This window comes from Oncorhynchus nerka, linkage group LG12 (assembly GCF_034236695.1).
Source record: "Oncorhynchus nerka isolate Pitt River linkage group LG12, Oner_Uvic_2.0, whole genome shotgun sequence".
Taxonomy (NCBI): domain Eukaryota; kingdom Metazoa; phylum Chordata; class Actinopteri; order Salmoniformes; family Salmonidae; genus Oncorhynchus; species Oncorhynchus nerka.
In genome coordinates, this window is record NC_088407.1 from 84,308,858 (window position 1) to 84,336,837 (window position 27,980).

Below are 27,980 nucleotides of genomic sequence, written 5' to 3' on the forward strand. Positions count from 1 at the left end.
TATTGTTTGGGCAAATCCTTAAAATGCCACAAGTCTTGCTGAAGGATAGAAAAGACAAGCCCATGCAGGTGAGGATAAATATGCTTGGACTAACATCTGCTGCCTACAGTGATAGGACATTTCACAGGATCAAACAACTGAGTGTAGGTAGCTCAACTATAGTACCCAGGCTTCACTTGATTATTAGCCTTTTGTAAACTATATTTTTTATTCTCAAGTTAACACTTTCAAATAGGCTTAGCCTACACAATATTTATATAGCCTATCTAATTTAGCAACATACATCAGTTGGCATTTTGCCCTTTTCAAGTCTTGTGAACCTATTCTCTCTTTCTGTATTTTCAGAAGTTTCTCTTCTGATCTAAAGCAAAAATTAAAACGGATGGCTATATGACTGTCTAAACTAGATTTTCCACTACCCTATCCAATGGAAAGCTGTGGTAGTATGAGAAGCTAGGAAAGCAATGTATGTATTGGAGACCTACCTAATGTGGGCGTGGTTTGTGCCACGCCCACATTCAGTAGTCTACAGTACATTAGAAGTCTCTGGAACCTTCAGGTATATAAGATGACGATGACCTGAATTAGTTTCTAAGAGATTGAAAACTTTGAATATAACAACCGTTCCTGCGATATTCTGAGGTGAGGCACTTTACCTGACTCTGATTTACAGCCCGTGTTATTAATGGTTTGTGTAGACTACACCTGCCTGAAACAGACACGTTCTTGTTACCTTTCACCATGGCTTTTATGTATTCATGTGATCTCTGTGTGACTCAAACATTACAACAAAATATTTTGCTCTGAGTAGTCGTTTCTTCATCTCTGATGAAATATTGGTGATCTCAATTTTGTATTGTTTAGTCATCACATATATCTGAACTGTTTCTCCTAAGGCTGATTACTTAAAAATATATATATTATTGGGACTTCATGAGACAAATGAGCTTTAGTCATCACATATATCTGAACTGTTTCTCCTAAGGCTGATTACTTAAAAATATATATATATATATTATTGGGACTTCATGAGACAAATGAGCTTTAGTTATCACATATATCTGAACTGTTTCTCCTAAGGCTGATTACTTAAAAATATATATATTATTGGGACTTCATGAGACAAATGAGCTTGGATTGAGACTTACATTTGAGAAATATGAGAAATGGATGAGATCTTATCGTTGTACCCTCCTCATGAGCACATTGTTTGTGTTGTTTAGAAATGACATATTTCTGTATTTTGCATTCAATACATTTGCTAAAATTTCAAAATACATGTTTAACTTATGGGGTGTTTAACTTATTGTGTGTAGACAGGACATTAGAAAAAATATATATACAGTATATATAGATATTTTATCAATTTTTAATTCAGGCTGTAACACAACAAAATGTGGAAAAGTCTAGATTTATAGATACTTTCTGAAGAAACTGTATATTTAGAACGTCGTTGCATTCATGCATAGTTAATTCAGCCTCCATCCAGTGGTGTAGTGGAGGGTAGGTATGCTCAGGTATACGCCATATACCCACTAATGTTTCAGTGTGCATTGCCTATACTAACTAACTCCATCTCATATGCTAGTGTAACAGTATAACTTTAGACCGTCCCCTCGCCCATACCCGGGCGCGAACCAGGGACCCTCTGCACACATCAACAACAGTCACCCACGAAGCATCGTTACCCATCGCTCCACAAAAGCCGCGGCCCTTGCAGAGCAAGGGGAACTACTACTTCAAGGTCTCAGAGCAAGTGACGTCACCGATTGAAACGCTATTTAGCGCGCACCGCTAACTAAGCTAGCCGTTTCACATCCGTTACACTTGGTTATTTACAAATGGGAATGTCTTAGATATTCTCTAAACCTCAAAAGTGGGCTCCTGATGTGGTTTAAGCAACCCTAAGTCTAAATATTGCTGTTACACTGCACAACCTTCAATGTTATGTAATAATGATGTAAAATTCTGGCAAATTAGTTCGCAACGAGCCAGGCGGCCCAAACTGTTGCATATACCCTTACTCTGCTTGCAATGAACACAAGAGAAGTGTCACAATTTCCCTAGTTAATATGCCTGCTAACATGAATTTATTTGAGCTAAATATATTTCTGTGTATTGATTTTAAGAAAAGCATTGGTGTTTATGGTTAGGTACATTTGTGCAACGATTGTGCTTTTTTCACAAATGGGCTTTTGTTAAATCATCCGCCGTTTGGCAAAGTAGGCTGTGATTCGATGAAAAATTAACAGGCACCGAATTGATTATATGCAATGCAGGACAAGCTGCGTTGCATATAACCTAGTAATATCATCAACCATGAGTGGTTAACTAGTGATTATATGATTGATTGTTTTTTACAAGATAAGTTTAATGCTAGCTAGCAACTTACCTTGGCTCCTTGCTGCACTCGCAAAAGGTGGTCAACCTGCCACGCAGTTTCCTTGTGTAATGTAATGTAATCGTCCGTAATCGGCGTCCAAAAATGCTGATTACCGGTTGTTATCAAAACTTGAAATCGGCCCAAATTAATCGGTCGACCTCCTAGTTTCAATAGTAGCCTACTTGTACTTGTACTTTCCTCTTAGCTATCCCAACCCCGGCCAACATCTCCGCACCCCCAGCAGCTACTCGCCCAAGCCTCCCCAGCTTCTCCTTCACACAAATCCAGATAGCTGATGTTCTGAAAGAGCTGCAAAACCTGGACCCGTACAAATCAGCTGGGCTAGACAATCTGGACCCTATCTTTCTAAAATGATCCACCACCATTGTTGCAACCCCTATTACCAGTCTGTTCAACCTCTCTTTTGTATTGTCCGAGATCCCTAAAGATTGGAATGCTGCCACGGTCATCCCCCTCTTCAAAGGGGGTGACACTCTAGACCCAAACTGTTATAGACCTATATCCATCCTGTCCTGCCTTTCTAAAGTCTTCAAAAGCCAAGTACCTTCTCTGCTGTGCAATCCAGTTTCCAAGCTGGTCATGGGTGCACCTCAGCTATGCTCAAGGTACAAAACAATATCATGACTGCCCTCGATAAAAGACAGTACTGTGCAGCCATCTTCATCGACTTGGCCAAGGCTTTTGACTCTGTCAATCACCGCATTCTTATCGGCAGCCTTGGTTTCTTAAATGACTGCCCTCGCCTGGTTCACCAACTACTTGGCAGACAGAGTTCAGTGTGTCAAATCGAAGGGCCTGTTGTCCGGACCTCTGGCAGTCTCAATGGGGTACCACAGGGTTCAATTCTCGGGCCGACTCTTTTCTCTGTATATATCAACGATGTCGCTCTTGCTGCGGATGATTCCCTGATCCACCTCTACGCAGACAACACTATTCAGTATACATCTGGCCCTTCTTTAGACACTTTAAACTCCAAACAAGCTTTAATGTCATACAACACTCCTTCCGTGGCCTCCAACTGCTCTTAAATGCCAGTAAAACCAACCGTTCGCTGCCCGTACCCGCCCGCCCAACTTGCATCACTACTCTGGACAGTTCTGACCTAGCTCACCGGTCACCATAGCAGCACCCACTTGTAGCACGCGCTCCAGCATGTATATCTCACTGGTCACCCCCAAAGCCAATTCCTCCTTTGGTCGTCTTTCCTTCCAGTTCTCTGCTGCCCATGACGGGAATGAATTGCAAAAATCTCTGAAGCTGGAGACTCACATCTCCCTCACTAACTTTAAGCACCAGCTGTCAGAGCAGCTCACAGATCACTGCACCTGTACATAGCCCATCTGTAAACAGCCCAAATATCTACCTACCTCACCCCCATACTGGTATTTATTTATTTATTTTGCTCCTTTGCACCCCAGTATCTCTACCTGCACATTCATCTTCTGCCAATCTACCATTCCAGTGTTTAATTGCTATATTGTAATTACTTCGCCACCATGGCCTATTTATTTCCTTAACTTACCTCATTTGCACTCACTGTATATAGACTTTATGTTTTCTTTCGTTCTACTGTATTATTGACTGTATGTTTTGTTTATTCCATGTGTAACTCTGTGTTGTGTCGAATTGCTATGCTTTATCTTGGCCAGGTCGCAGTTGTAAATGAGAACTTGTTCTCAACTACCCTACCTGGTTAAATAAAGGTGAAATAAAAAAAAATAAAAAATAACATAGGTGCGTGGTTGCCAAGGGCATCAGTGTCTTAACAACGCGATTTGCCAAGGCAAAAAACTCTGAGTGCAGCCCTATCCAGAAATCTGGCAGTGGCTTCTTATTACATTTTCACAGAACCACTTGTTGCAATTTTGATGAGGCTCTCTTGTTCAGATATCGGTCAGTGGATTGGAGGCAGGGCATGAAAGGGATAACGAATCCAGTTGTTTGTGGAAAGTACCTATGTAATTGCGCACCCATCTCAGGTACTTCTCTATATCACATTTGACATTGCCCGTAAGCTTGAGTTCATTTGCACACTAAAAATCATACAATGATGGAAAGACCTGTGTGTTGTTCTTGTTAATGCAGACAGAAAAGAGCTCCAACTTCTTTATCATAGCCTCAATTTTGTCCTACACATTGAATATAGTCCCGGAGAGTCCGATCATTCAGGCAAGAAAAAACATCACCAAGTTAGGCCAGTCGTGTGAGAAACTCATCATCATGCAAGCAGTCAGACAAGTGAAGTATAGAAAACTTTAAGCTCTTCTCTCAATTTAAAAATCCATGTCAATACTTTGCCCCTTAAAAACCAGCGCACTTCTGTATGTTGTGAAAGCATTACATGGTCGCTGCCCATATCATTGCATAATGCAGAAAATACACAAGAGTTCAGGGGCTTTGCTTTAACAAAGTTAGCCATTTTCACTGTAGTGTCCAAAACATATTTTAAGCTGTCAGGCAGCATGAGCCTCTCGGTGGATGCTGCAGTGACCCAAGTGGTGTCGGGAGCAACTGCTTGCACGCGCGTTACCACTCCACTATGTCTCCCTGTCATGGCTTTTGCGAAATCAGTACAGATACCAACACATCTTGTGTCCATTTGATGTCACAAAGCTGTCCAGTTCTTTAAAAATACCCTCTCATGTTGTCCTGGTTTCCAGTGGTTTGCAGAAGAGGATGTCTTCCTTAATTGACCCGCCATAAATGTAGCGGACATATACCATGAGCTGTGCCAGACCCGCCATGTCTGTTGACTCATCCAGCTTTAACGCATAGAATTCACTGGCTTGCAAAGCAGTAATTGTTTCAAAATATCTCCTTCCATGTCACTGATGTGTTGTGATACAGTACAGTTTGGCCTTTTCCCCCAGCATTGTCCCAGCCATATCCACTGCAGCAGGAAGAACAAAGTCCTCCACAATTGTTTTATTTATTTTACCTTTATTTAACTAGGCAAGTCAGTTAAGAAAAAAATCGTATTTTCAATGGCAGCCTAGGAACAGTGTGTTAACTGTCTGTTCAGGGGCAGAACGAAAGATTTGTACCTTGTCAGCTCGGGGGTTTGAACTTGCAACCTTCTGGCTACCCTGCCGCCCCGACAATAGTTTGCCTGTCCTAGCCACTCGGTAGCGCACCATATAAGACACTTCTAGCCCCTTCTTATTAATGGTTTCTGTTGCTTTTACACATGTCTAATCTTTATTCTCGCTCAAAAAACTCCCTTGGCTTATTTTTCAAATTGTCATGTTTTGTTTCTAAATGTCTGTGCAAGATTGAAGGTTTTCTGTGAGAGAGTAACGGTTAATATGATTGGAAGTTAATTATTTGACGAGGCTACCTGTATTTGACGTTGTGTTTTTATTTCGCTTGAACACTAGATGGTTTAATATGATTTTTGGCAGTGAAACGAGGCGACTCTGGCTTGGAAAAACACCTCACCCAAATGTATAGCCTCGTTGGAAAATACAAATGTACAGTTTGAAAATGTGAAGATTTTTTTTTGTTGATGTTGTGAATCACATTTATATGTGACGTACCCCCGACGTACCCCAGTTTGGGAGTACCCTCTGCAGACTATTCTTTCTGGCATTTTGGGGGTGACTTTTCATGTGATAGATTGGATGTAGGCTATGTATTATGAATAAGATCCTTTAAAATATAAAATAATATCTTTAAAAATGAATGTACAATATACTACTGTATTAAGTAGTTTTGTATATCTGTTATTGTTACTTGTCATCAACACTTAATAATGTGATTTATATTTAGGCTCCACCTAGTAACTCAGAGTATTTCATCATTTCGCCCTGCTAACAGATCCTGCATACAGTACAACAATGCCTCCTCCCGGTGTGTGTATGAGTATAATGCAGGAGCGCCACAAGAAAGAGGGTGTTGGGAGTCTTGCCAACCCAGAGAAACACAGCAACCAAGACTTTCAGCAGCTGACGCAGTACTGTTTGGCCAGGGGAGTGAGGTACATCGATGAGATGTTCCCCCCAGACCATAACTCCATTGGTGATGGGCTACTTCCCCCTGATGACATGGGCAGAGTGGTTTGGTTGAGACCAGCGGTATGACATCATCCCGATCTGCACACATTACAGCACAGAGTGTTAACTGATTTTAATGTGTAATTATGAATAGAAATGATAAACATTATGAATAGGTGTAATGTGTGCATTCACTCTTACAGAAAATGGTACAGTATCCAGATTTTGTTGTCGATGGACTTTCAAGGTTTGACTTTGGGCAAGGATTGGTTGGTAAGTGGAACAAACACTCAAACTAGACAGTTGTATCTCCATCTCTTCATTCAACGACTCAATCATGGACACTCTTACTGACAGTCGTGGCTGCTTTGTGTGATGTATTATTGTCTCTACCTTCTTGCCCTTTGTGCTTTTGTCTGTGCCCAATACTGTCAGTACCATGTTTTTTTTGCTGCTACCAGTGAAGTGAAGTACTTAAGTAAAAACACATTAAACTACTACTTAATCGGTACTTTACTTTACTATTTATATTTTTTGACAACTTTTACTTTTACTTCACTACATTCCTAAAGAAAATAATGTACTTTTTACTCCATACATTTTCCCTGACACCCAAAAGTTCTCGTTACATGTGTCACGTCCTGACCTTAGTTCCTTTTTTATGTCTCTATTTTAGTTTGGTCAGGGCGTGAGTTGGGGTGGGCATTCTATGTTATGTGTTCTATGTTTTCTATTTCTATGTGTTTGGCCTGGTATGGTTCCCAATCAGAGGCAGCTGGCAGTTGTGGTCTCTGATTGAGAACCATACTTAGGCAGCCTGTTTTCCCACTATGGGGGTGGGTAGTTATTTTCTGTTTAGTGTTTTTGTTGCACCTTTCAGAACTGTTCGTTTGTCAGTTTGTTGTTTTTGTTTGAGTATTCATCTTTATTAAAAGTATTACGAATACGCACCACGCCGCACTTTGGTCCTCTTGTCCTTCTCCCAACGACAATCATTACAACGTGTTGAATGCTTAGCATGTCAGGAAAATGGTCCAATATCAAGAGAACATCCCTGGTCATCCTTACTGCCTCTGATCTGCAGGACCCACTAAACACAAATGCTTCATTTGGAAATTATGTCTGTGCGCTGTATTGTGCCCCTGGCTACATTTACATTTACATTTAAGTCATTTAGCAGACGCTCTTATCCAGAGCGACTTACAAATTGGTACTTTCACCTTATGACATCCAGTGGAACAGCCACTTTACAATAGTGCATCTAGGTCTTTTAAGGGGGGGTGAGAAGGATTACTTTATCCTATCCTAGGTATTCCTTAAAGAGGTGGGGTTTCAGGTGTCTCCGGAAGGAGATATAAATAAATAAAATACAAATCTGGTTTACTTAATATAAGCACTTTAATTCTTATGAATATTTTTGCAATTACATTTACACAAGTATGACAATTGGGTACTTTTTCCACCACTGGCTGCTACCATGTTGTGCTGCTGCCATGTTGTGTTGCTACAATGTTGTTGTCATGTTGTGTTTCTACCATGCTGTGTTGTCATGTGTTGCTGCCATGCTATGTTGTTGTCTTAGGTCTCTCTTTATATAGTATTGTGTTGTCTCTCTTGTTGTTATGTGTGTTTTGTCCTATATTTTATATATATACTGTGGGGTAAAAAAGTATTTAGTCAGCCACCAATTGTGCAAGTTCTCCCACTTAAAAAGATGAGAGAGGCCTGTAATTATCATCATAGGTACACTTCAACTATGACAGGCAAAATGAGGAAAAACAATCCAGAAAATCACGTTGTAGGATTTTTAATGAATTTATTTGCAAATTATGGTGGAAAATAAGTATTTGGTCACCTAAGCAAGATTTCTGGATCTTGTAGACCTGCACCAGGCTGGGAAGACTGAAGGCTGGGAAGTTTGAAGAAATCAACTGTGGGAGCAATTATTAGGAAATGGAAGACATACAAGACCACTGATAATCTCCCTCGATCTGGGGCTCCACGCAAGATCTCACCCGTGGGGTCAAAATGATCACAAGAACGGTGAGCAAAAATCCCAGAACCACACGGGGTGACCTAGTGAAGGACCTGCAGAGAGCTGGGACCAAAGTAACAAAGCCTACCATCAGTAACACACTACGCCGCCAGGGACTCAAATCCTGCAGTGCCAGACGTGTCCCCCTGCTTAAGCCAGTACATGTCCAATCCAGAAGAAGATTGGGAGAATGTCATATGGTCAGATGAAACCAAAATATAACTTTTTGGTAAAAACTCAACTCGTCGTGTTTGGAGGACAAAGAATGCTGAGTTGCATCCAAAGAACACCATACCTACTGTGAAACATCATGCTTTGGGGCTGTTTTTCTGTAAAGGGACGAGGACGACTGATCAGTGTAAAGGAAAGAATGAATGGGGCCATGTATCGTGAGATTTTGAGTGAAAACCTCCTTCCATCAGCAAGAGCATTGAAGATGAAACGTGGCTGGGTCTTTCAGCATGACAATGATCCCAAACACACCGCCCGGGCAACAAAGGAGTGGCTTCGTTTCCAGGTCCTGGAGTGGCCTAGCCAGTCTCCAGATCTCAACCCCATAGAAAATCTTTGGAGGGAGTTGAAAGTCCGTGTTGCCCAGCAACAGCCCCAAATCATCACTGCTCTAGAGGAGATCTGCATGGAGGAATGGGCCAAAATTCCAGCAATAGTGTGTGAAAACCTTGTGAAGACTTACAGAAAACGTTTGACCTCTGTCATTGCCAACAAAGGGTATATAACAAAGTATTGAGATAAACTTTTGTTATTGACCAAATACTTATTTTCCTCCATAATTTGCAAATAAATTCATTAAAAATCCTACAATGTGATTTTCTGGATTTTTTTTTTCTCATTTCGTCTGTCATAGTTGAAGTGTACCTATGATGAAAATTACAGGCCTCTCTCATCTTTTTAAATGGGAGAACATGCACAATTGGTGGCTGACTAAATATTTTTTTGCCCCACTGTATATCTTAACTGACTTACCTTGTTAAATAACGGTTAAATATAATAAATTAAAAGTAGATTTCTTAGTAAGCAAGTGTCAACATATACCACACCATGCCCCCACCACACCAAGCCCCCACCACACCAAGCCCCCACCACACCATGCCCCCACCACACCATGTCCCCACCACACCATGTCCCCACCACACCATGCCCCCACCACACCAAGCCCCCACCACACCATGTCCCCACCACACCATGCCCCCACCACACCATGTCCCCACCACACAATGTCCCCACCACACAATGTCCCCACCACACCATGTCCCCACCACACCATGTCCCCACCACACAATGTCCCCACCACACCATGTCCCCACCACACCATGCCCCCACCACACCATGCCCCCACCACACCATGCCCCCACCACACCATGCCCCCACCACACCATGTCCCCCCCACCACACCATGTCCCCACCACACCATGCCCCACCTCACCATGTCCCTACCCCACCATGTCCCTACCCCACCATGTCCCCCACACCATGTCCCCACCACACCATGTCCCCACCACACCATGTCCCCACCACACCATGCCCCCACCTCACCCACCACACCATTTCCCCACCACACCATGCCCCCACTACACCATGCCCCTACCACACCATGCCCCCACCACACCATGCCCCACCTCACCATTTCCCTACCACACCATGTCCTTACCACACCATGCCCCACCTCACCATTTCCCTACCACACCATGCCCCCACCTCACCATTTCCCTACCACACCATGCCCCTACCACACCATGCCCCACCTCACCATTTCCCTACCACACCATGTCCCTACCTCACCATTTCCCCACCACACCATGTCCCCACCACACCATGGCCCCACCACACCATGCCCCACCACACCATGCCCCTACCACACCATGCCCTTTGCATTACAAATGTCATGATCTTCATAAACTTGTCATTTTTTTAGGAGATTGCTGGTTTCTTGCTTCCATTGGGGCTTTGACGTTCCAGAAGCACATCCTGGAACAAGTAGTACCCCTAAACCAAAGCTTTAAAGAGGATTACTGTGGAATATTCCACTTCAGGGTAAATTACCTTGGGCTAACTAACTTATTAAAATAACCATCATCCTTTGAGGATGTAATGTATTGACACAGAATACATTGTAATGAAAAGCTTCTGAGATGTTTTGAGAACTCTTGAATTGTAATGAATGATGACTGCTTAGACTGCACCTTTCTCAAGCCATGTAGAGAATATTCTCTGTAGGAATCTTTGTCCTCTCCTCCTATCTTTCAGTTCTGGAGGTTTGGGAGGTGGGTGGACGTTGTGATCGATGACAAGCTACCAACAGTTGACGGCAGGCTCATTTTTGTTCATTCAAAAACTCCCAATGAGTTTTGGCCCGCCTTGCTGGAGAAAGCCTATGCCAAGTATGTGAGCCACATCAGTTACTTATATAAGGAACTTTCTTATATAAAATGAACAAACATCACCTTAATTGTTGGTCTTATTTACCTGTTTCTTCTGGCAGGGTGTGTGGCTCCTACGCAGACATGAATTCAGGGACCCTTTCAGAGGCTATGATGGACTTCACTGGAGGGGTTCACATCACATTCAAGCTCACTGACGCTCCACTAAATCTGTGGGACCTCCTGTTCAGAGCTGCCAAGTCAAAATCGCTGATTGGGTGTGGCACACCTCAAGGGGTAGCTTTAATGAAACTTTGAACAAAATACTTCATAGGGCAGGTAGCCTAGGGGTTGGAGTGTTGGGCCAGTAACTGAAAGGTTGCTGGATCAAATCCCTGACCTGATAAGGTCAAAATCTCTTGTTCTGAACAAGGCAGTTAATCCACTGTTCCCCAGTAGGCTGTCATTGTAAATAAAAATGTGTTCTTAAAACTGGCTTGCCTTGTTATTTTACTAGGCAAGTCAGTTAAGAACAAATTCTTATTTTCAATGACGGCCTAGTGGGTTAACTGCCTGTTCAGGTGCAGAATGACAGATTTGTACCTTGTCAGCTTGGGGATTCAAACTTGCAACCTTTCGGTTACTAATCCAACACTCTAACCACTAGGCTACCCTGCCACCTCTACACTCTAACCACTAGGCTACCCTGCCACCTCTACACTCTAACCACTAGGCTACCCTGCCACCTCTACACTCTAACCACTAGGCTACCCTGCCACCTCTACACTCTAACCACTAGGCTACCCTGCCACCTCTACACTCTAACCACTAGGCTACCTGCCACCTCTACACTCTAACCACTAGGCTACCCTGCCACCTCTACACTCTAACCACTAGGCTACCATGCCACCTCTACACTCTAACCACTAGGCTACCCTGCCACCTCTACACTCTAACCACTAGGCTACCCTGCCGCCCCACATCTGTAGAGTAATATGAGACGTGGCGTAGTTTAACTTGTAAACACAAAAGAGACGAAGGCTGTGTTCATATTGGGTTCTATTTTGTGACTGAAACCTGTGTTCTGTTACGGTCCAGTTACTTCACTTTATAATACCTGTAATAACCTGTGTCTATTGTTCTGTAGGAAACATCAGCAAACACGGTGGCACCCAACGGATTAGTGAGGGGTCATGCTTACACCGTCACAGGGGTCAAACAGGTACTGTATGGAACTAACAATCTGAGAGAAATGCTTTGGCAATATCTAGTTCTTCCTGGAGGGAAATTGGAGCTTTTGTGTGGTATGATTTTTTTTGCGCAACCCAAAATGAACCCTTTTCCTTATGTTCATTCTGGTTTCTTCCACAGATCATGAGCCAAGGCTTGCTAGTGAATTTGATCCGTCTCTTCAACCCCTGGGGCCAGGGAGAGTGGAAAGGAGACTGGAGTGATAAGTATGTATTTACAGTATAGTCTGACTGTGACCTGTCATCACACCCATTGTCTTCAAAAGGTCTTTATGAAATGTCAGCTAATCTCCCTTACCTTTTACATTTTATTCAGGAGTCACTCACAAGCAGATTTTACATTGTTGTCTCTTGTTTTGTGTTTTTAACTTGAAATGACACATTTCTAGTTTCCCTAAAGCTAATTTAACCCCCCTGTTCTTGAAAAACAAGTTATTCTGTCAACAGACTGATAATCCAGTCTAAGCATTACATTTTCACTCAGCTGACCTTTGTGTAAAGGTACTGTATGTAATGGTGTTGTATGTAATGGTACTGTATGTAATAGTATGTTCCTTCATGTAAGGTCATAAAAGTCTGCCAAATATTTGCATACAAGCAAGGTTTATGGTTTTGCTTTTACTCTTGAGCTTTCTTACGATGTAGCTGTCTGTGACTAACAGCATAATATTTGAAAACTACTGAAGACTTTTCCCCAGTTCATCTATTGTTTACCTTTATTTAACAAGGCAAGTCAGTTAAGAACAAATTCTTATTTTCAATAACGGCCTAGGAACAGCGGGTTAACTGCCTTGTTCAGGGGCAGAACGACAGATTTGTACCTTGTCAGCTTGGGGACTTGAACTCGCAACCTTTCTACTAGTCCAATGCTCTAACCACTAGGCTACCCTGCCGCCCCATTATATATCTATTGGTGTATAACATTGGCTTTCCTGTCAGGTCTTCCATGTGGCAAACAGTGAGTCCTGACGATCGGAAGATGTGTCTGTCAGTGGAAGAGGATGGGGAATTCTGGTAAACCATATTATAATGCATAAATTAGTTTTGCAGACCATGTAAATAAGTGCAACTGACACATGCAGCATTTCAAGTGATGATATTTCAACACCTTAATCGGTCACAACTTTGTTTTTCTTCGCCAGGATGACAATGAAACATTTCTGTGAGCACTTCGTAGACGTGGACATCTGCTGTCTGTGCCCTGATTTTCTTGATGGCAACTCCACTTGTCATTGGACCCCCTCATTCCATGATGGCAGATGGGTTGCAGGAACCACTGCTGGTGGTTGCATGAACTTCCCACGTAAATCTTACTTGACACGGAATTATATACAGTTCACGATGACTACAACATTTCCTGAATCTACAGTCAAAATATCCATATTTTTTCTGTCTCCCAGACAGCTTCTGGATAAATCCCCAGTATCGGGTGAAGATTGGGGGATTGAGCAGTGTCTGCTCTGAGACACAGGGCGACAACAACATGTTGGTGTCTCTGATGCAGAAGCCTGACAAGAGAAACAGACGCCTGGTCAAAAGTCTCCACATCGGGTTCTCCATCTTTGAGGTCCAGTGCCCTTCTTTGGTGAACACGTTTCATAAACCATATCACACTTCTCATATACGACCCACATATCACACCTCTCACACACGACCCAGATGATAAACCTGTATAACACTTCTCATATACGACCCACATATCACACCTCTCACACACGACCCAGATGATAAACCTGTATAACACTTCTCATATACGACTCACATATCACACCTCTCACACACGACCCAGATGATAAGCCATATCACACCTCTCACACACGACCCAGATGATAAACCTGTATAACACTTCTCACACACGACCCAGATGATAAGCCATATCACACCTCTCACACACGACCCAGATGATAAGCCATATCACAGCTCTCACACACGACCCAGATGATAAACCATATCACACCTCTCACACACGACCCAGATGATAAACCCGTATTACACTTCTCATATACGACCCAGATGATAAACCCGTATTACACTTCTCATATACGACCCAGACGCACTACATTTGCTGCAGAAAATGTGTATTTCTACAAAGAAACTGAAATGTCTATGACTTTTATCTAAAGCAATTAAAACAAGTTTATCTACAAAAGCTTTTTTTTTTATCATTAAAACATTAAAAAAATATGATCTAGACACAATTATCCAATATGAACCTACAAGTATAATGTCATCCCATAAGAGTAAATTCAACAGTCCAGATATGCTATTGTTCCTGTTATTGAATTGTATATGTTTTACTTTCTACAGGTGTCTGAACAAGTAAGCCACTTTTATACATAATTTTCACAAACACAGTTATACAGGAGCTAACAAAATACACTGTTGCTCTAGATAGGCCTGTGCATTCTCCTTGGTCTGTGGTTTCTGTTGTACTATGGTTGTGCAACCTAGTCTCAGAGCATTTCGCATTATTCTGTATGTAAATCTGAGATAACCCATTTATTATGATATGTTACTTTTGAACTGCAAACTACTTTACAACTACATAGCATGTAGCTAAACCTTCCCCGAACCCTAACCTTAACCCTTTAACCTAACTCCTAACTTTAACCCTAATCCCTAACCCCTAGCCTAGCTAACGTTAGAGAGTTAGCTGATGTTAGCCACCTACCTAGAATTCACTACAGATTGTACGTTTTGCGAATTCTTAACATATAACATGAATTGTAATTCGTAACATATCATACGTAATGGACCTCCACAAATTAACACAAATATACGAAATGTAACATATCACACTAAATAAACACACACACCAAACAAGGGCATTGCGTTCATCCACCTCTGGCCTGCTCGCCTCCCTACCACTGAGGAAGTACAGTTCCCGCGCAGCCCAGTCAAAACTGTTCGCTGCTCTGGCCCCCCAATGGTGGAACAAACTCCCTCACGACGCCAGGACAGCGGAGTCAATCACCACCTTCCGGAGACACCTGAAACCCCACCTCTTTCAGGAATACCTAGGATAGGATAAAGTAATCCTTCTCACCCCCATATAAAAGATTTAGATGCACTATTGTAAAGTGGCTGTTCCACTGGATGGAGGTGTCTCATAAGATCTGCTAAATGACTTAAATGTAAATGTAAATGGAGTGTCTCAGATCTACTTATAGAATAATACGAAATGCTCTGAGACCAGGTTGAGTTGTTGCACAACTATTATATAACATATATACGACCAAGTAGCTTTGTTTAATTGTTGCATTACGGTTCAAAAGTAACATTTTACAAAGACATATTTTAGCACAGCCTTTTGTAATTTGTGGTTTTATTGTGATCTCAGTTCAAAGGACAGAGTGGGAAGTTTCCTGCCTCCTTCTTCAACAACAATGTGCCTGTCGCCCAATCGAAGAACTACCTGAATGCTCGGGAAGTGATGGAGTTCTTCAGGCTGAAACCTGGTGAATACCTGATCGTGCCATCAACCTTCAAACCAAATGAAACTGCCTCCTTCATCCTGTCCATCCTCTCCAAGGCAGAGACCCACATCCAGTAAGCACAGCCCCACCCCATAACGACATAAATAATAACGTAATGTCCGTTTTTTTTTCCCAATATTTTTAAATTTTTTTTTATTATATAGTCTGTGATCATAGCTAACATTAGGTCTCACTATAATTAACGTATTCCTAACAGAAACAAAACGGTACATTTTTTTTCCCCTCAGTGAAAACTCCAATGACCAAGACATGGAGGATATCCTGTTTTCCCCGAAAACGCCAAAGGTACTTAAGGCCAAAAGTGTTTCATCCCTCATATTTATGTAGGTTTATTTTAATGTAACACTGGTATTGCTTTGCTTCCATCTCCTTTATAACTCACTAAAACACCATTTTATTATTTTTATTAGCCCACATCTACAGACAAATTTGATTACAACGGAGGAGATGTGGATGACAAAAGAACTCTGTTTCAGAAGTATTCTGATGAGGCAAGTTCAGAGTATTTTGATAAAAAAAAAAAAATAATAATAAAAAGGTATTGCAATGTCAAATTAAAGACATAACCGGAGAAATAAAAAGCTGTAAAAGAAGACTAATCGTTTAAACTAATTGAAGCCATATTTGAACATTATGAAAAAGTTTTAGTTCAAGTTCAAGCATTGGCCAATTAAAATTGTTGACGTAGTTGCACTTGATCAAAGGCTACATGTTAGCTGTTCCCATTACATAATCTGGCATATTTAGCCCTTTGCTAACCTCACCAGGTGGCAGTGTTTATATTCGGTTCAAAATTGACACTGCTAAAATAAAGAATCAACACTACTAGAGGGTTACATACATTACATATACGTGTAGGCCACATTTACATGTACAACATTTTATAACCATCTATTTCGTCACGTATGCGTTATATGGGGCGGCAGGGTAGCCTAGTGGTTAGAGTGTAGAGGTGGCAGGTAGCCTAGTGGTTAGAGCATTGGACTAGAAACCGGAAGGTTGCAAGTTCAAACCCCCGAGCTGACAAGGTACAATTTTGTCGTTCTGCCCCTGAACAGGCAGTTAACCCACTGTTCCTAGGCCGTCATTGAAAATAAGAATTTGTTCATAACTGACTTGCCTAGTAAAATAAAAAATATGACCCAAGGATCAACAGTGGCATATTTTTTTTTTTTCTCGAATAAAAACCTTGCCCCGAATGGGTTACGAACTCACGGCATCTCACGGTTTCTTGGTTTACCACCTTAGTGAGTCACACCACCGATTAGTGATAGCAGTAAGAGGTAAATTTGACAAGATCTTGAGCCTCTGCTACTTAATATATATATATATTTTTTTACAACATATACAGATGGAAACGTACATGTTGTATCATCCTCCTACATCTTTACTGCTGTGGAAACACATGGATGTGTGCGGAACGGATAGGCATCAACGTGGGATTTTGTCATGTATGTAAAAACGAGCTTTGTCTATCATAACGTTAGTAAAGTAGTCGGGTCATGGATGCAATGACACTTGAGACAGACCAAGTGAATATGAACGAAAGTAATCCTTGAATTTGGAAGTTTAAATACAGTATATCCCTCTGGTTAGGCAGGTTTACCTATTTAAACAAATGCAATTTATTTGTGTATACATTTCTTTTAAAGGTCCAGTGTAGTCAAAAACATGATTTACCTGTGTTTTATCAGAGAGGAAAGATTTACTCCACGCAAAATGTGTCCGTGAGCGCTTTTATGAATGGAGGTCCATGAGAGAGTATCGATTTACGTGAGGTTTATTAGATTGAATAGAAATGTCGTAATTTTTTTAGGCTGTTTCAAATGTACTGATGATGTACACTTAGTATGCAAAGCATTAGAAACACCTGCTCTTTCCATGACATAGACGGACCAGGTCAAAGCTATGATCCCTTATTAATGCCACCTGTTAAATCCACTTGGAGTCAGGTTAAAGAAGGATTTTTAAGCCTTGAGACATGGATTGTGTATGTTTGCCATTCAGAGGGTGAACGGGTAAGACAAAATATTGAAGTGCCTTTGAACAGGATATGGATAGTAGGTGCCAGGTTCACCGGTTTGTGTGTGTCTAAAACTGCAACGCTGCTGGGTTTTTCATGCTCAACAATTTCCCATGTGTATCAAGAATGGTCCCACCACCCAAAGGACATCCAGCCAATTTGACACAACTGTGGGAAGCATTGGAGTCAACATGGGCCAGCATCCCTGTGGAACACTTTTAACACCTTGTAGAGTCCATGCCCTGATGAATTGAGGTTGTTCTGGGGAAAAAAAGGGGTGAAACTCAATATTAGGTAGGTGTTCCTAATGTTTTGTACAGTCAGTAAGTGGATGCATGCGGTATTCCCGCAACATTGCGGAAAAACGACTTAGTTGAGCCTGTTGTTCACACACGTATCTGCCCTGTTATTGGTTAGAATGGTCCCAACTGATCTTGCCTGCCTTCAAACATTGAGGACATGTCTTTCCAATGTTAGAGCGGTCATTCAGATATCTTGTCAATATAATAGATCATCTTTGGTTTTATATATATTTCCAAACTATGATGTTGAAATAATACTGTGAAATTGTGAAAATGAAGATAAGGCTATTTTACTGTAAGAGCTGTTTAAAAAGGCCTATAGTGACATCACCAGGTGGTGAATTAGTTAATAGACCAATAAGAATGAGACTTCCAAACCTCTCTGCCAATAATAGCTCGTTTTTAGTTTTCTCCTCCTCAGACAGTCCTAGAAAAATATTTGCTTGAGAAATTGCTATTTTCGTTTATTTTTCATTTTAATTTAAAACAATCACAGTAAGGTACTGAATTGTTACACAGAAATGATTTGATATTGAGAAAAGAAACTGCTGCATTGTCCCTTTTTAAGATCTTTGAAAGGTTGACGCGGAATTTGTTTCAGGAAATAATCACACCCACTTGACGAGATTAGTATACGGCTAAATGTGCCAGATTATGAAATGGGAACAGCTAACATATAGCCTTTGAACTACTTCGACGATTTTAATAAACTGATTCTTGAACTTGAACTAAAGCTTAGACTTTTTATAATTTTCGCAAGTATGTCCCCATTGTTTTTAACTAATCATTTAAAAAAAGATAACAGTATAATTTTCTTTTTACTAAAAAGTTTGAGGAGGTGAATGCTGAACAGCTTCAGAGCTGTCTGAATGAAAATCTCATCCAAGGTATGTAAAGAGAAAATCTATTGTAATTTATAGTGTTGGGCACTGATATGGAAAATCTATATCGATATTAGTAGCATTTTTTCGAACCAAAATCAATATCTTAACGGTTTGAATAAATAACACTGCAACTTCCGCTGCTTTATGGAGTTCAGACAACTGCTTGCTGATTGCCCATTGGGCCAGGTGTAAATGTCCTGGGTGTCTAACCTACCCAACCAGTAGGAAGGCCGTTGATAGCCCATCAGCAGACACTGAAGTACGCTATAAATTGAGAGCATGTGAGAAGGTTTTGTGCACGCAGGAACAGTCATGTATTTTTTATTTGACATAATGTAGGTTAACAGATATCACGTTATGCCTGGCTCATATCGATATCGTTTTGAATAATCGATATTGATGCCCACCACAAGTTCTGAATAAAATAAGGAGTTTGTACACAGAGAATTGTTTAAATAAGTATGGTTTTCTAATGTGCCATCTTTTCCCATTTTACACAGGAAATGCAAAGACAACACAAGGCTTCAGCTTGGAGTCCTGTCGCAGCATGTTGGCCTTAATGGATGTATCCTTCATGAGCTTAGTGACAGTCTCCCATTATGTTTTCTGTCGTGAAACATCTTGAACAGTACTTTACAAGAGTACATTTTAACACTCCCATGTAACAGTAAAATCTGTGAATGAATGTATGAGTCTCTATGGTATAGACTAGAGAGAGAGAGAGAGAGAGAGAATTAGTTTCATTTTTCATCTTCATGTAATCTGAAAAGCAGTTTACAAACCCAGCAATCTGAATTGGAAAGGGAAAATACCGCAAATAAAGTTACAACAACATAAAACAGACCACAAACAAACAGCTTTATCCCACTACAGGTCAAAATGTCAACTGTTTTTTAAATCTGTCCTTGGATATTCCCTTACCAAATTTGTTTGGCCCACTATCTCATTTTGATATCTGAAAATCCTCACGACCCAAATCAATGCAAAAATTCTTTATTTAATTAACTGCTAATGTTAACCTTATATTTTGATCGGGGTGTATTCATTCCGACAATTCTGTTGGAAAAACTTTTCTTAAATGGAAGCAAGCAAAATAAAATGGGGATAAACATACCTGAATTTGTCCAATAGAAACTTCAATTTGCTCACTAATGATTATTACTCACTAACGATTACACCCTAGATCAGCTAGATGCAGGCAAGCGTGTGCAAGGAGGTATTGAATGTGTCACTGTCTATCACCTTGATTATTCACATTTATATCTTGACCTGTGTGCACCTACGTTTTAAACTTGCATTCATGAGCTTGGTTGTATCAACCTCATGATGGGTATAGAGAACATTAGAGTATCATTCAGGAGCCTAAACCTATCGATTTTACATTGAGCTGGGTGAACGGAATATGAATGACAGTTATCCAACATGCTGTAATAGAAATAAGGCCATGCTCATATGAAAAATAGCATCCTCCCTCATCTTAAATGGCACCAACCGCCACTGCCGTGAATGCATTTGGTCACATGATCAGCTGTTTGATTTCACTTACAGTCTTGTCAACTGAGCCAGGATCAGAGTCAAACGGATTGGGAAGTAGGTCCCGCCCCTCAGAGCCTGGTTCCTCTCGTCTACCCGGCACAGCCAGAAGAGGCCTGGCCGCCCCTCAGAGCCTGGTTCCTCTCGTCTACCCGGCACAGCCAGAAGAGGCCTGGCCGCCCCTCAGAGCCTGGTTCCTCTGGTCTACCCGGCACAGCCAGAAGAGGCCTGGTCGCCCCTCAGAGCCTGGTTCCTCTGGTCTACCCGGCACAGCCAGAAGAGGCCTGGCCACCCCTCAGAGCCTGGTTCCTCTGGTCTACCCGGCACAGCCAGAAGAGGCCTGGCCGCCCCTCAGAGCCTGGTTCTTCTGGTCTACCCGGCACAGCCAGAAGAGGCCTGGCCACCCCCTCAGAGCCTGGTTCCTCTATAGGTCTCTTCCTAGGTTCCTGCCTTTTCTAGGGAGTTGTTCCTATCCGCACTGCTTCTACATCTGCATTGCTTGCTGTTTGAGGTTTTATCCTGGGTTTCTGTATAAGCACTTTGTGACATCTGCTGATGTAAAAAGGGGCTTTATAAATACATTTGATTGATCAAATGTGTTTGTATTTCCCCTGCATGCTTGAGTTCAGTTCGTTCAGTTTCCAAATATTTCTGTCATCCTCTGATCCCAAATCTCCACATAGTGTTGTGAACAGGAATCCTTGTAATGGATGTAGTTTTACAATGGAAGTTTACCTGCTGCAGTACATCTCAGAGTAATGTGCTCAACTCTTTTGGATGCCAGTTGCTCTCGGCGTGTCATATAATCCATCCATATGGCAGAGGGAGACACATTCATAACTAGAGTGCAGAGGCCTGCTCGCCGTCCCGCCATAGATCAAATTAAATAAATCGAATCAAATCAAACTTTATTTGTCACATGCGCCGAATACAACAAGTGTAGAACCTTACCGTGAAATTCTTACTCACAAGCCATTAACCAACAGTGCAGTTCAAGAAGAAAATATTTCCAAAATAAACTAAAGTAAACTTTAAAATAAAAATAAAAAAGGAACACAATAACATAACAATAACGAGGCTATATACAGTGGGTACCGGTACCGAGTCAGTGTGGAGGGGTACAGGTTAGTCCAGGTAATTTGTAAATGTAGGTAGAGGTGAAGTGACTATGCATAGATAATAAACAGCGAGTAGCAGCAGTGTAAAAAACAAATGGGGGGAGGGGGTCAAATCAAATGTATTTATATAGCCCTTCGTACATCAGCTGATATCTCAAAGTGCTGTACAGAAACCCAGCCTAAAACCCCCAACAATGTCATAGTAATAGTCCGGTGGCCATTTGATTAACTGTTCAGCAGTCTTATGGCTTGGGGGTAGAAGCTGTTCAGCAGTCTTATGGCTTGGGGGTAGAAGCTGTTCAGCAGTCTTATGGCTTGGGGTAGAAGCTGTTCAGCAGTCTTATGGCTTGGGGGTAGAAGCTGTTCAGCAGTCTTATGGCTTGGGGGTAGAAGCTGTTCAGCAGTCTTATGGCTTGGGGTAGAAGCTGTTCAGCAGTCTTATGGCTTGGGGGTAGAAGCTGTTCAGCAGTCTTATGGCTTGGGGTAGAAGCTGTTCAGCAGTCTTATGGCTTGGGGGTAGAAGCTGTTCAGCAGTCTTATGGCTTGGGGGTAGAAGCTGTTCAGCAGTCTTATGGCTTGGGGGTAGAAGCTGTTCAGCAGTCTTATGGCTTGGGGGTAGAAGCTGTTCAGCAGTCTTATGGCTTGGGGGTAGAAGCTGTTCAGCAGTCTTATGGCTTGGGGGTAGAAGCTGTTCAGCAGTCTTATGGCTTGGGGGTAGAAGCTGTTCAGCAGTCTTATGGCTTGGGGGTAGAAGCTGTTCAGCAGTCTTATGGCTTGGGGGTAGAAGCTGTTCAGCAGTGTCTTATGGCTTGGGGGTAGAAGCTGTTCAGCAGTGTCTTATGGCTTGGGGGTAGAAGCTGTTCAGCAGTGTCTTATGGCTTGGGGGTAGAAGCTGTTCAGCAGTGTCTTATGGCTTGGGGGTAGAAGCTGTTAAGGAGCCTTTTGTCCAAGACTTGGCGCTCCGGTACCGCTTGCTGTGCAGTAGCAAAGAAAACAGTCTATGACTTGGGTGACTGGAGTCTCTGACAATTTTATGGGCTTTCCTCTGACACCGCGTATTATATAGGTCCTGGATGGCAGGAAGCTTGGCCCCAGTGATGTACTGGGCTTTACGCACTACCCTCTGTAGCGCCTTACGGTCAGATGCCGAGCAGTTGCCATACCAGGCAGTGATGCAATCAGTCAGGATGGTCTCGATTGTGCAGTTATCTGACAAAGGTATGGATGGTAGTTTCTGTGCCTCTGCCTCCCTACACATTTTTTCACCATATAATTTGCGGACGGTAATATTAAAGTCTCTGTAATAGTGTGTGGTTTCATAGCGTAGTGAGCCTAGCCATTCACCGTGAGAATGATTCAAGTGCAATGGTCAAGTCCAGCCTTGTCCCATGATCTAAGGGCACTCTCTGGTAGAATTGTATCTAAAAATGTTGTATTCTGCCTTTGTAGACTTCCTTAATAACCATTCCTTCTCCAGACATCAATCACTGGAAAACTGAACGTTGCAGAATTTCTACGTCTATGGAGAAAAGTTACCGTGTACAAGGTAAATTAAATAGCAGGTCTGTGACAAAAACTCTATCGGGTTATAAATATATTATTATTATTATTATTATTCAATTCTTCAAATTTTCCAAGTACGGTTTATCTGAAAGTATTATTTTTATGTTCTTACATCATCCAGGACATCTTCTTCCGCACAGATGTAGACCGTTCTGGAATGTTGTCATTGAGTGAACTGAGGAACGCAATCATGGCTTCAGGTAACATTTGACATGACAAACAAACAAACCAAAATAGATTTTTAGGGCCTAATGTAAAAATCGGGAAAACTTAACATCAGTGCATGATTTACGCGCAAGCCGGAGTTCGGATAATCAGGTTAGCAGTCCGTCCTTAAATTTGTAATAATCAAAACTGATGTGATAGGCTATAGCCTAACTCAAACTAGAGGCCTTCACAGTGTCAAGAAGTTTGGACCTGTTCTGAAATGGACCTGGGGCTTTCCCCATCCATTTTTTAAAAACATAGAGACCCATTCCAAACGGACCTAAGGACAACTAAACCAGTTCCGTACAGACCTGGTCAGATCCAGACCCGGTCCGATCCGAGTGAGGGAAGCAGTAGAAAAGTCCATTTTTAAGCTACTTTATTAACCACAGCTGATAAAGCGCCAGGGAGAGGAGGTAGAGAGAGCTCTAGCAGAGGCCGTGCTGTGTGGGATAATATGAGTGTGAGCGAGTGACACTGGTGCAGGGAGGAGGGAGAGAGGGAGAGACAGCAACCAACCAAGCTGACTCGCGCTATAGTAGATTAATAGCTGCCCATAGCTAAGTTATTTATCGTCCAATACGATTACATAGTACCTGTCTTGACTCCATCACACTGCATAAATTCTCTTTCTCTCGCTCTCTCAGAACCATGTGTGGTAGGTTTGAAGCTTGTCCTCTCGTACAGAATGTACATAACAGATTTTAGGCACTTACGGCTGATTATGGTTTTAAAGCATTTTACTGAGAATTTCTTCCCACAATAATGTTAGGGAGCTTAGATGTTATTTGAGGAAGTGGAATTTTCCTGTGCAGACGGGGTAGACGGCTTGCAGCTAGCCACATACTGTAACTGGCTATAGCCCCTCTAAATTCACAATTTCACATGCGCCGAATACAACAGGTGTAGACCTTACAGTGAAATGCTTACTTACGAGCCCCTAACCAACAATGTAGTTTATAATATATATATATATATATGAATAAGAAATAAAAGTAACAAGTAATTAAAGAGCAGCAGTAAAATAACAATAGTGAGACTATATACATGGGGGTACCGGTACAGAGTCAATGTGTGGGGGCACCGGTTAGTTGAGGTAATATGTACATGTAGGTAGAGTTATTAAAGTGACTATGCATAGATGATAACAACAGAGAGTAGCAGAAGTGTAAAAGAGGGGGGGGGGGGTGCAAATAGTCTGGGTAGCCATTTGATTAGATGTTCAGGAATCTTATAGCTTAGGTGGGTAGAAGCTGTTTAGAAGCCTCTTGGACCTAGACTTGGCACTCCGTTACCGTTTGCCGTGCAGTAGCAGAGAGAACAGTCTATGACTTGGGTAGCTAGCGTCTTTGACAATTTTTAGGGCTCTCCTATGACACCGTCTGGTATAGAGGTCCTGGATGACAGGAAGCTTGGCCCCAGTGATGTACTGGGCCGTATGCACTACCCTCCGTAGTGCCTTGCGGTCGGAGGCCGAGTAGTTGCCATACCAGGCAGTGATGCAACCAGTCAGGATGGTCTCGATTGTGCAGCTGTAAAACCTTTTGAGGATCTGAGGACCCATGGACCCAGTCCATGGGTCTCAGTCTCCTGAGGGGGAATAGGTTTTGTCGTGCCCTCTTCACGACGTTGAGGGAGAGGTTGTTGTCCTGGCACCACAAGGCCAGGTCTCTGACCTCCTCCATATAGGCTGTCTCATCTTTGTCGGTGATCAGGCCTACCACTATTGTGTCATCGGCAAACTTAATGATGGTGTTGGAGTCATGCCCGGCCGTGCAGTCATGAGTGATCAGGGAGTACAGGAGGGGACTGAGCACACACCCCTGAGGGGCCCCTGTGTTGAGGGTCAGCGTGGCGGATGTGTTGTAACCTACCCTTACCACCTAGGGGCGGCCCCTCAGGAAGTCCAGGATCCAGTTGCAGAGGGAGGTTTTTAGTCCAAGGGTCCTTAGCTTATTGATGAGCTTTGAGGGCACTATGGCGTTGAACGCTGAGCACAAGTTGGCCCATTGTCTGGCATGATCGGCAACATCTGTATTTTTACAGGGGCTAGTTTGTTCTTTGAACCTTCCACACTTGTGACCTTTAATTCAATAAGTTGCCTCATTCCTGTCACAACATCCATCATAATTTCACTCAATGCAGATACCTCTACTATTAGGGTAAGACTAAACATTAGTCCATTTACGTGACAGCTGATGTGTGAGATGTGAGATGTGAACCCAGTCTGCCTCTCCTCTCCTCTACAGGGATCAGGGTGGGTGATGACATGTTAAACCTGATGGCTCTGCGCTACGGTGGATGTTCTGGAATCATCAGCCTGGAGACTTTCATCAGCCTCGTCCTACGCATGGACTGCATGGCCAGTAAGTCCACAACTAAAGAATAGTTCACAATACATCTTTGTGCATGCACACAAGACACATTCCTCATTATGTCTGTCATGGCACTCACAGGTTTGATCTTAGTTAGTTTGCTATATCAGTGTCCCGTCCCCCCATCCGTCCTTCAGTGCACGTTTTGGTTTTTACCATAGCACTACACCGTTTATTTCAATAATCAACTCATGATCAAGCTTGGATTATTTCAATAAGCTGTGAAGTGCTATGGCAAAATCTAAAACGTGCACAGAGGGGGGAGGGGGGGGACCGAGTTTGGAAAAACCCTGATCTAGAAAACTAATTAGGATCACCCTGTGAGTGCCATGGCAGACATCATGAGGAATGTGGAAACCCTATGCTAGATGAGGGTTTGAAGCCATGGTACTGTGTTTATCTACATTGTATTATAATGTAATTTGTGTCCTTCTCAACAGAAATATTCAGACAACTCAATGATGGAGGGGTCATATCTCTTCAAGAGAATGAGGTAATGAACAGTTAATAAAGCTACTTCATCACCAGGGGGTTTTCAACTCCAGTCCTACAGTACGTTTTGAACTCCAGTCCTACAGTACGTTATGAGATGGCACACCTTTCTAGTTGTCAAGACAACGGAGAACAGCGCAATTTTTTTTTATTGCATTTCATTTGGGGACATTTCTTATTGGAAGAGGTCCACTCAGAGGTCAAACCCAACTTGATACTATTATATACACTTAATATACACTACATGACTACATGATTTGTCTTTTCTTCCAGTGGATGTACATCTCTATGTATACGTAAACCGAGGACCAAATAGGACGGACAGAAGACTGCAGTTGGAATCGTGAGATTTGGAAGAGGGGGAGGGGGGGGGGGAAGCGTGCTGAGGTGATGCTTTGCTGGACAAACCATTCCTTTGCACTGCAGCAGTTTCAGGGGGATTTGTTGCACTTTGAGATGTGATGCTCCTGCAGTTCAAAGAGAACAGTCAAAAGATTGGGTGCTTAGCAAGTGACTGTACTCTTCAAAAGATTGGGTGCTTAGCAAGTGACTGTACTCTTCAAAAGATTGGGTGCTTAGCAAGTGACTGTACTCTTCAAAAGATTGGGTGCTTAGCAAGTGACTGTACTCTTCAAAAGATGGGGTGCTTAGCAAGTGACTGTACTCTTTAAAAGATTGGGTGCTTAGCAAGTGACTGTACTCTTCAAAAGATTGGGTGCTTAGCAAGTGACTGTACTCTTCAAAAGATTGGGTGCTTAGCAAGTGACTGTACTCTTCAAAAGATTGGGTGCTTAGCAAGTGACTGTACTCTTGAAATTGATGGGTTCATAGGCTATAAAACATAATGGGTTACATTCTGGTACATTATATTTTATATCTGTTAATGTGGTAGTTTGTGTTTCTGGGTATATACTGTAAGGGTTAGTAAGGTCCTAACTGTAGTATGAGTAGGGCAGTGGTGTCCATCTCTAATAGTTCTGGAGAGCTACTTAAAAAATAAAACATTTCAAATGTAACCTTTTATTTAACTAGGCAAGTCAGTTAAAGAACAAATTCTTATTTACAATGACAGCCAACACCGGCCAAACCCGGAGGACGCTGGGTCAATTGAGCGCCGCACTTTTGGACTCCCAATCAGAGCCGGTTGTGATACAGCCTGGATTCGAACCAGGGTGTCTGTAGTGCCTTAAACTACTGCGCCACTCGGGAGCCCACTTGGGAGCCCACTACTGTAGGTGTTCCGTCTTTTGGTCCAGCCCTGCACTAACACAACTGATTAGACTGACGATGGTCCAGACTGGGGATCACCTGGAAACAGGTGTGTTAGTGCAACAAAATACAACATAGAATAACTAGACTATTAACTATTCAAAACTCAAAACTTTTTGTCTATACTAGCAACTAACATCCATTCGATTTTATAATTGCCTAGTAGTGTATTCTCTGCATATTTAGATTGTCTACTACCTTTCATTATCCATGTAACCGTGGTGATATATCGGTTGTTGGGTTTTATATTCGTTTTTTTTTGTTAAATAGAAATGCAGTCAAACACAACTTCTCCTATGATGGTTTGAAGCAATGTTCTATTGTCTACACAAGTATTGGATTAGTAATGTGAATAAAAACTAAAGGGGGGGGACTCGTTGTTCCACTCTTTATAACACCTTCATTATATTGCCTTGTATTCATTAAACAAGGTTACATGCTCTTCAATGATTATGTCATCCAGGGAGATTCTAAATGGACACAAGCTTTGACAACAGACTTTAATCAAATGATCCCTGCTGTGCTTTGTTGCTCGAAACCAGAGAGCGAGAGGCAAAACGAGTGTTCACTCTGGCCAAAATCTGTCCATGTTAAGTAGATCATTAATTATTATCCGGTTGCGGATTTTCTGGAAACTGATTTGCCGATGCTATTGATA

The 27,980-nt window shown here is 42.1% G+C and overlaps 1 protein-coding gene across 1 annotated transcript; it reads left to right on the forward strand.

Annotated features, from left to right (window-relative positions):
- The first annotated feature begins 533 nt into the window (after positions 1 to 533).
- Positions 534 to 27,725, forward strand: LOC115120433 (calpain-1 catalytic subunit-like). Its single transcript, XM_065025880.1, has 21 exons — positions 534 to 642; positions 6,221 to 6,477; positions 6,600 to 6,669; positions 10,365 to 10,483; positions 10,697 to 10,830; positions 10,932 to 11,106; positions 11,957 to 12,031; positions 12,181 to 12,266; positions 12,999 to 13,073; positions 13,202 to 13,362; positions 13,460 to 13,644; positions 15,400 to 15,608; positions 15,784 to 15,841; positions 15,967 to 16,047; positions 18,711 to 18,768; positions 19,266 to 19,330; positions 22,894 to 22,962; positions 23,101 to 23,179; positions 25,436 to 25,552; positions 26,002 to 26,054; positions 26,327 to 27,725. Exons 2-21 carry the CDS (start codon positions 6,241 to 6,243, stop codon positions 26,351 to 26,353), a joined length of 2,133 nt encoding a protein of 710 aa, XP_064881952.1. The 5' UTR covers positions 534 to 642; positions 6,221 to 6,240; the 3' UTR covers positions 26,354 to 27,725.
- The last annotated feature ends 255 nt before the right edge of the window (positions 27,726 to 27,980 follow it).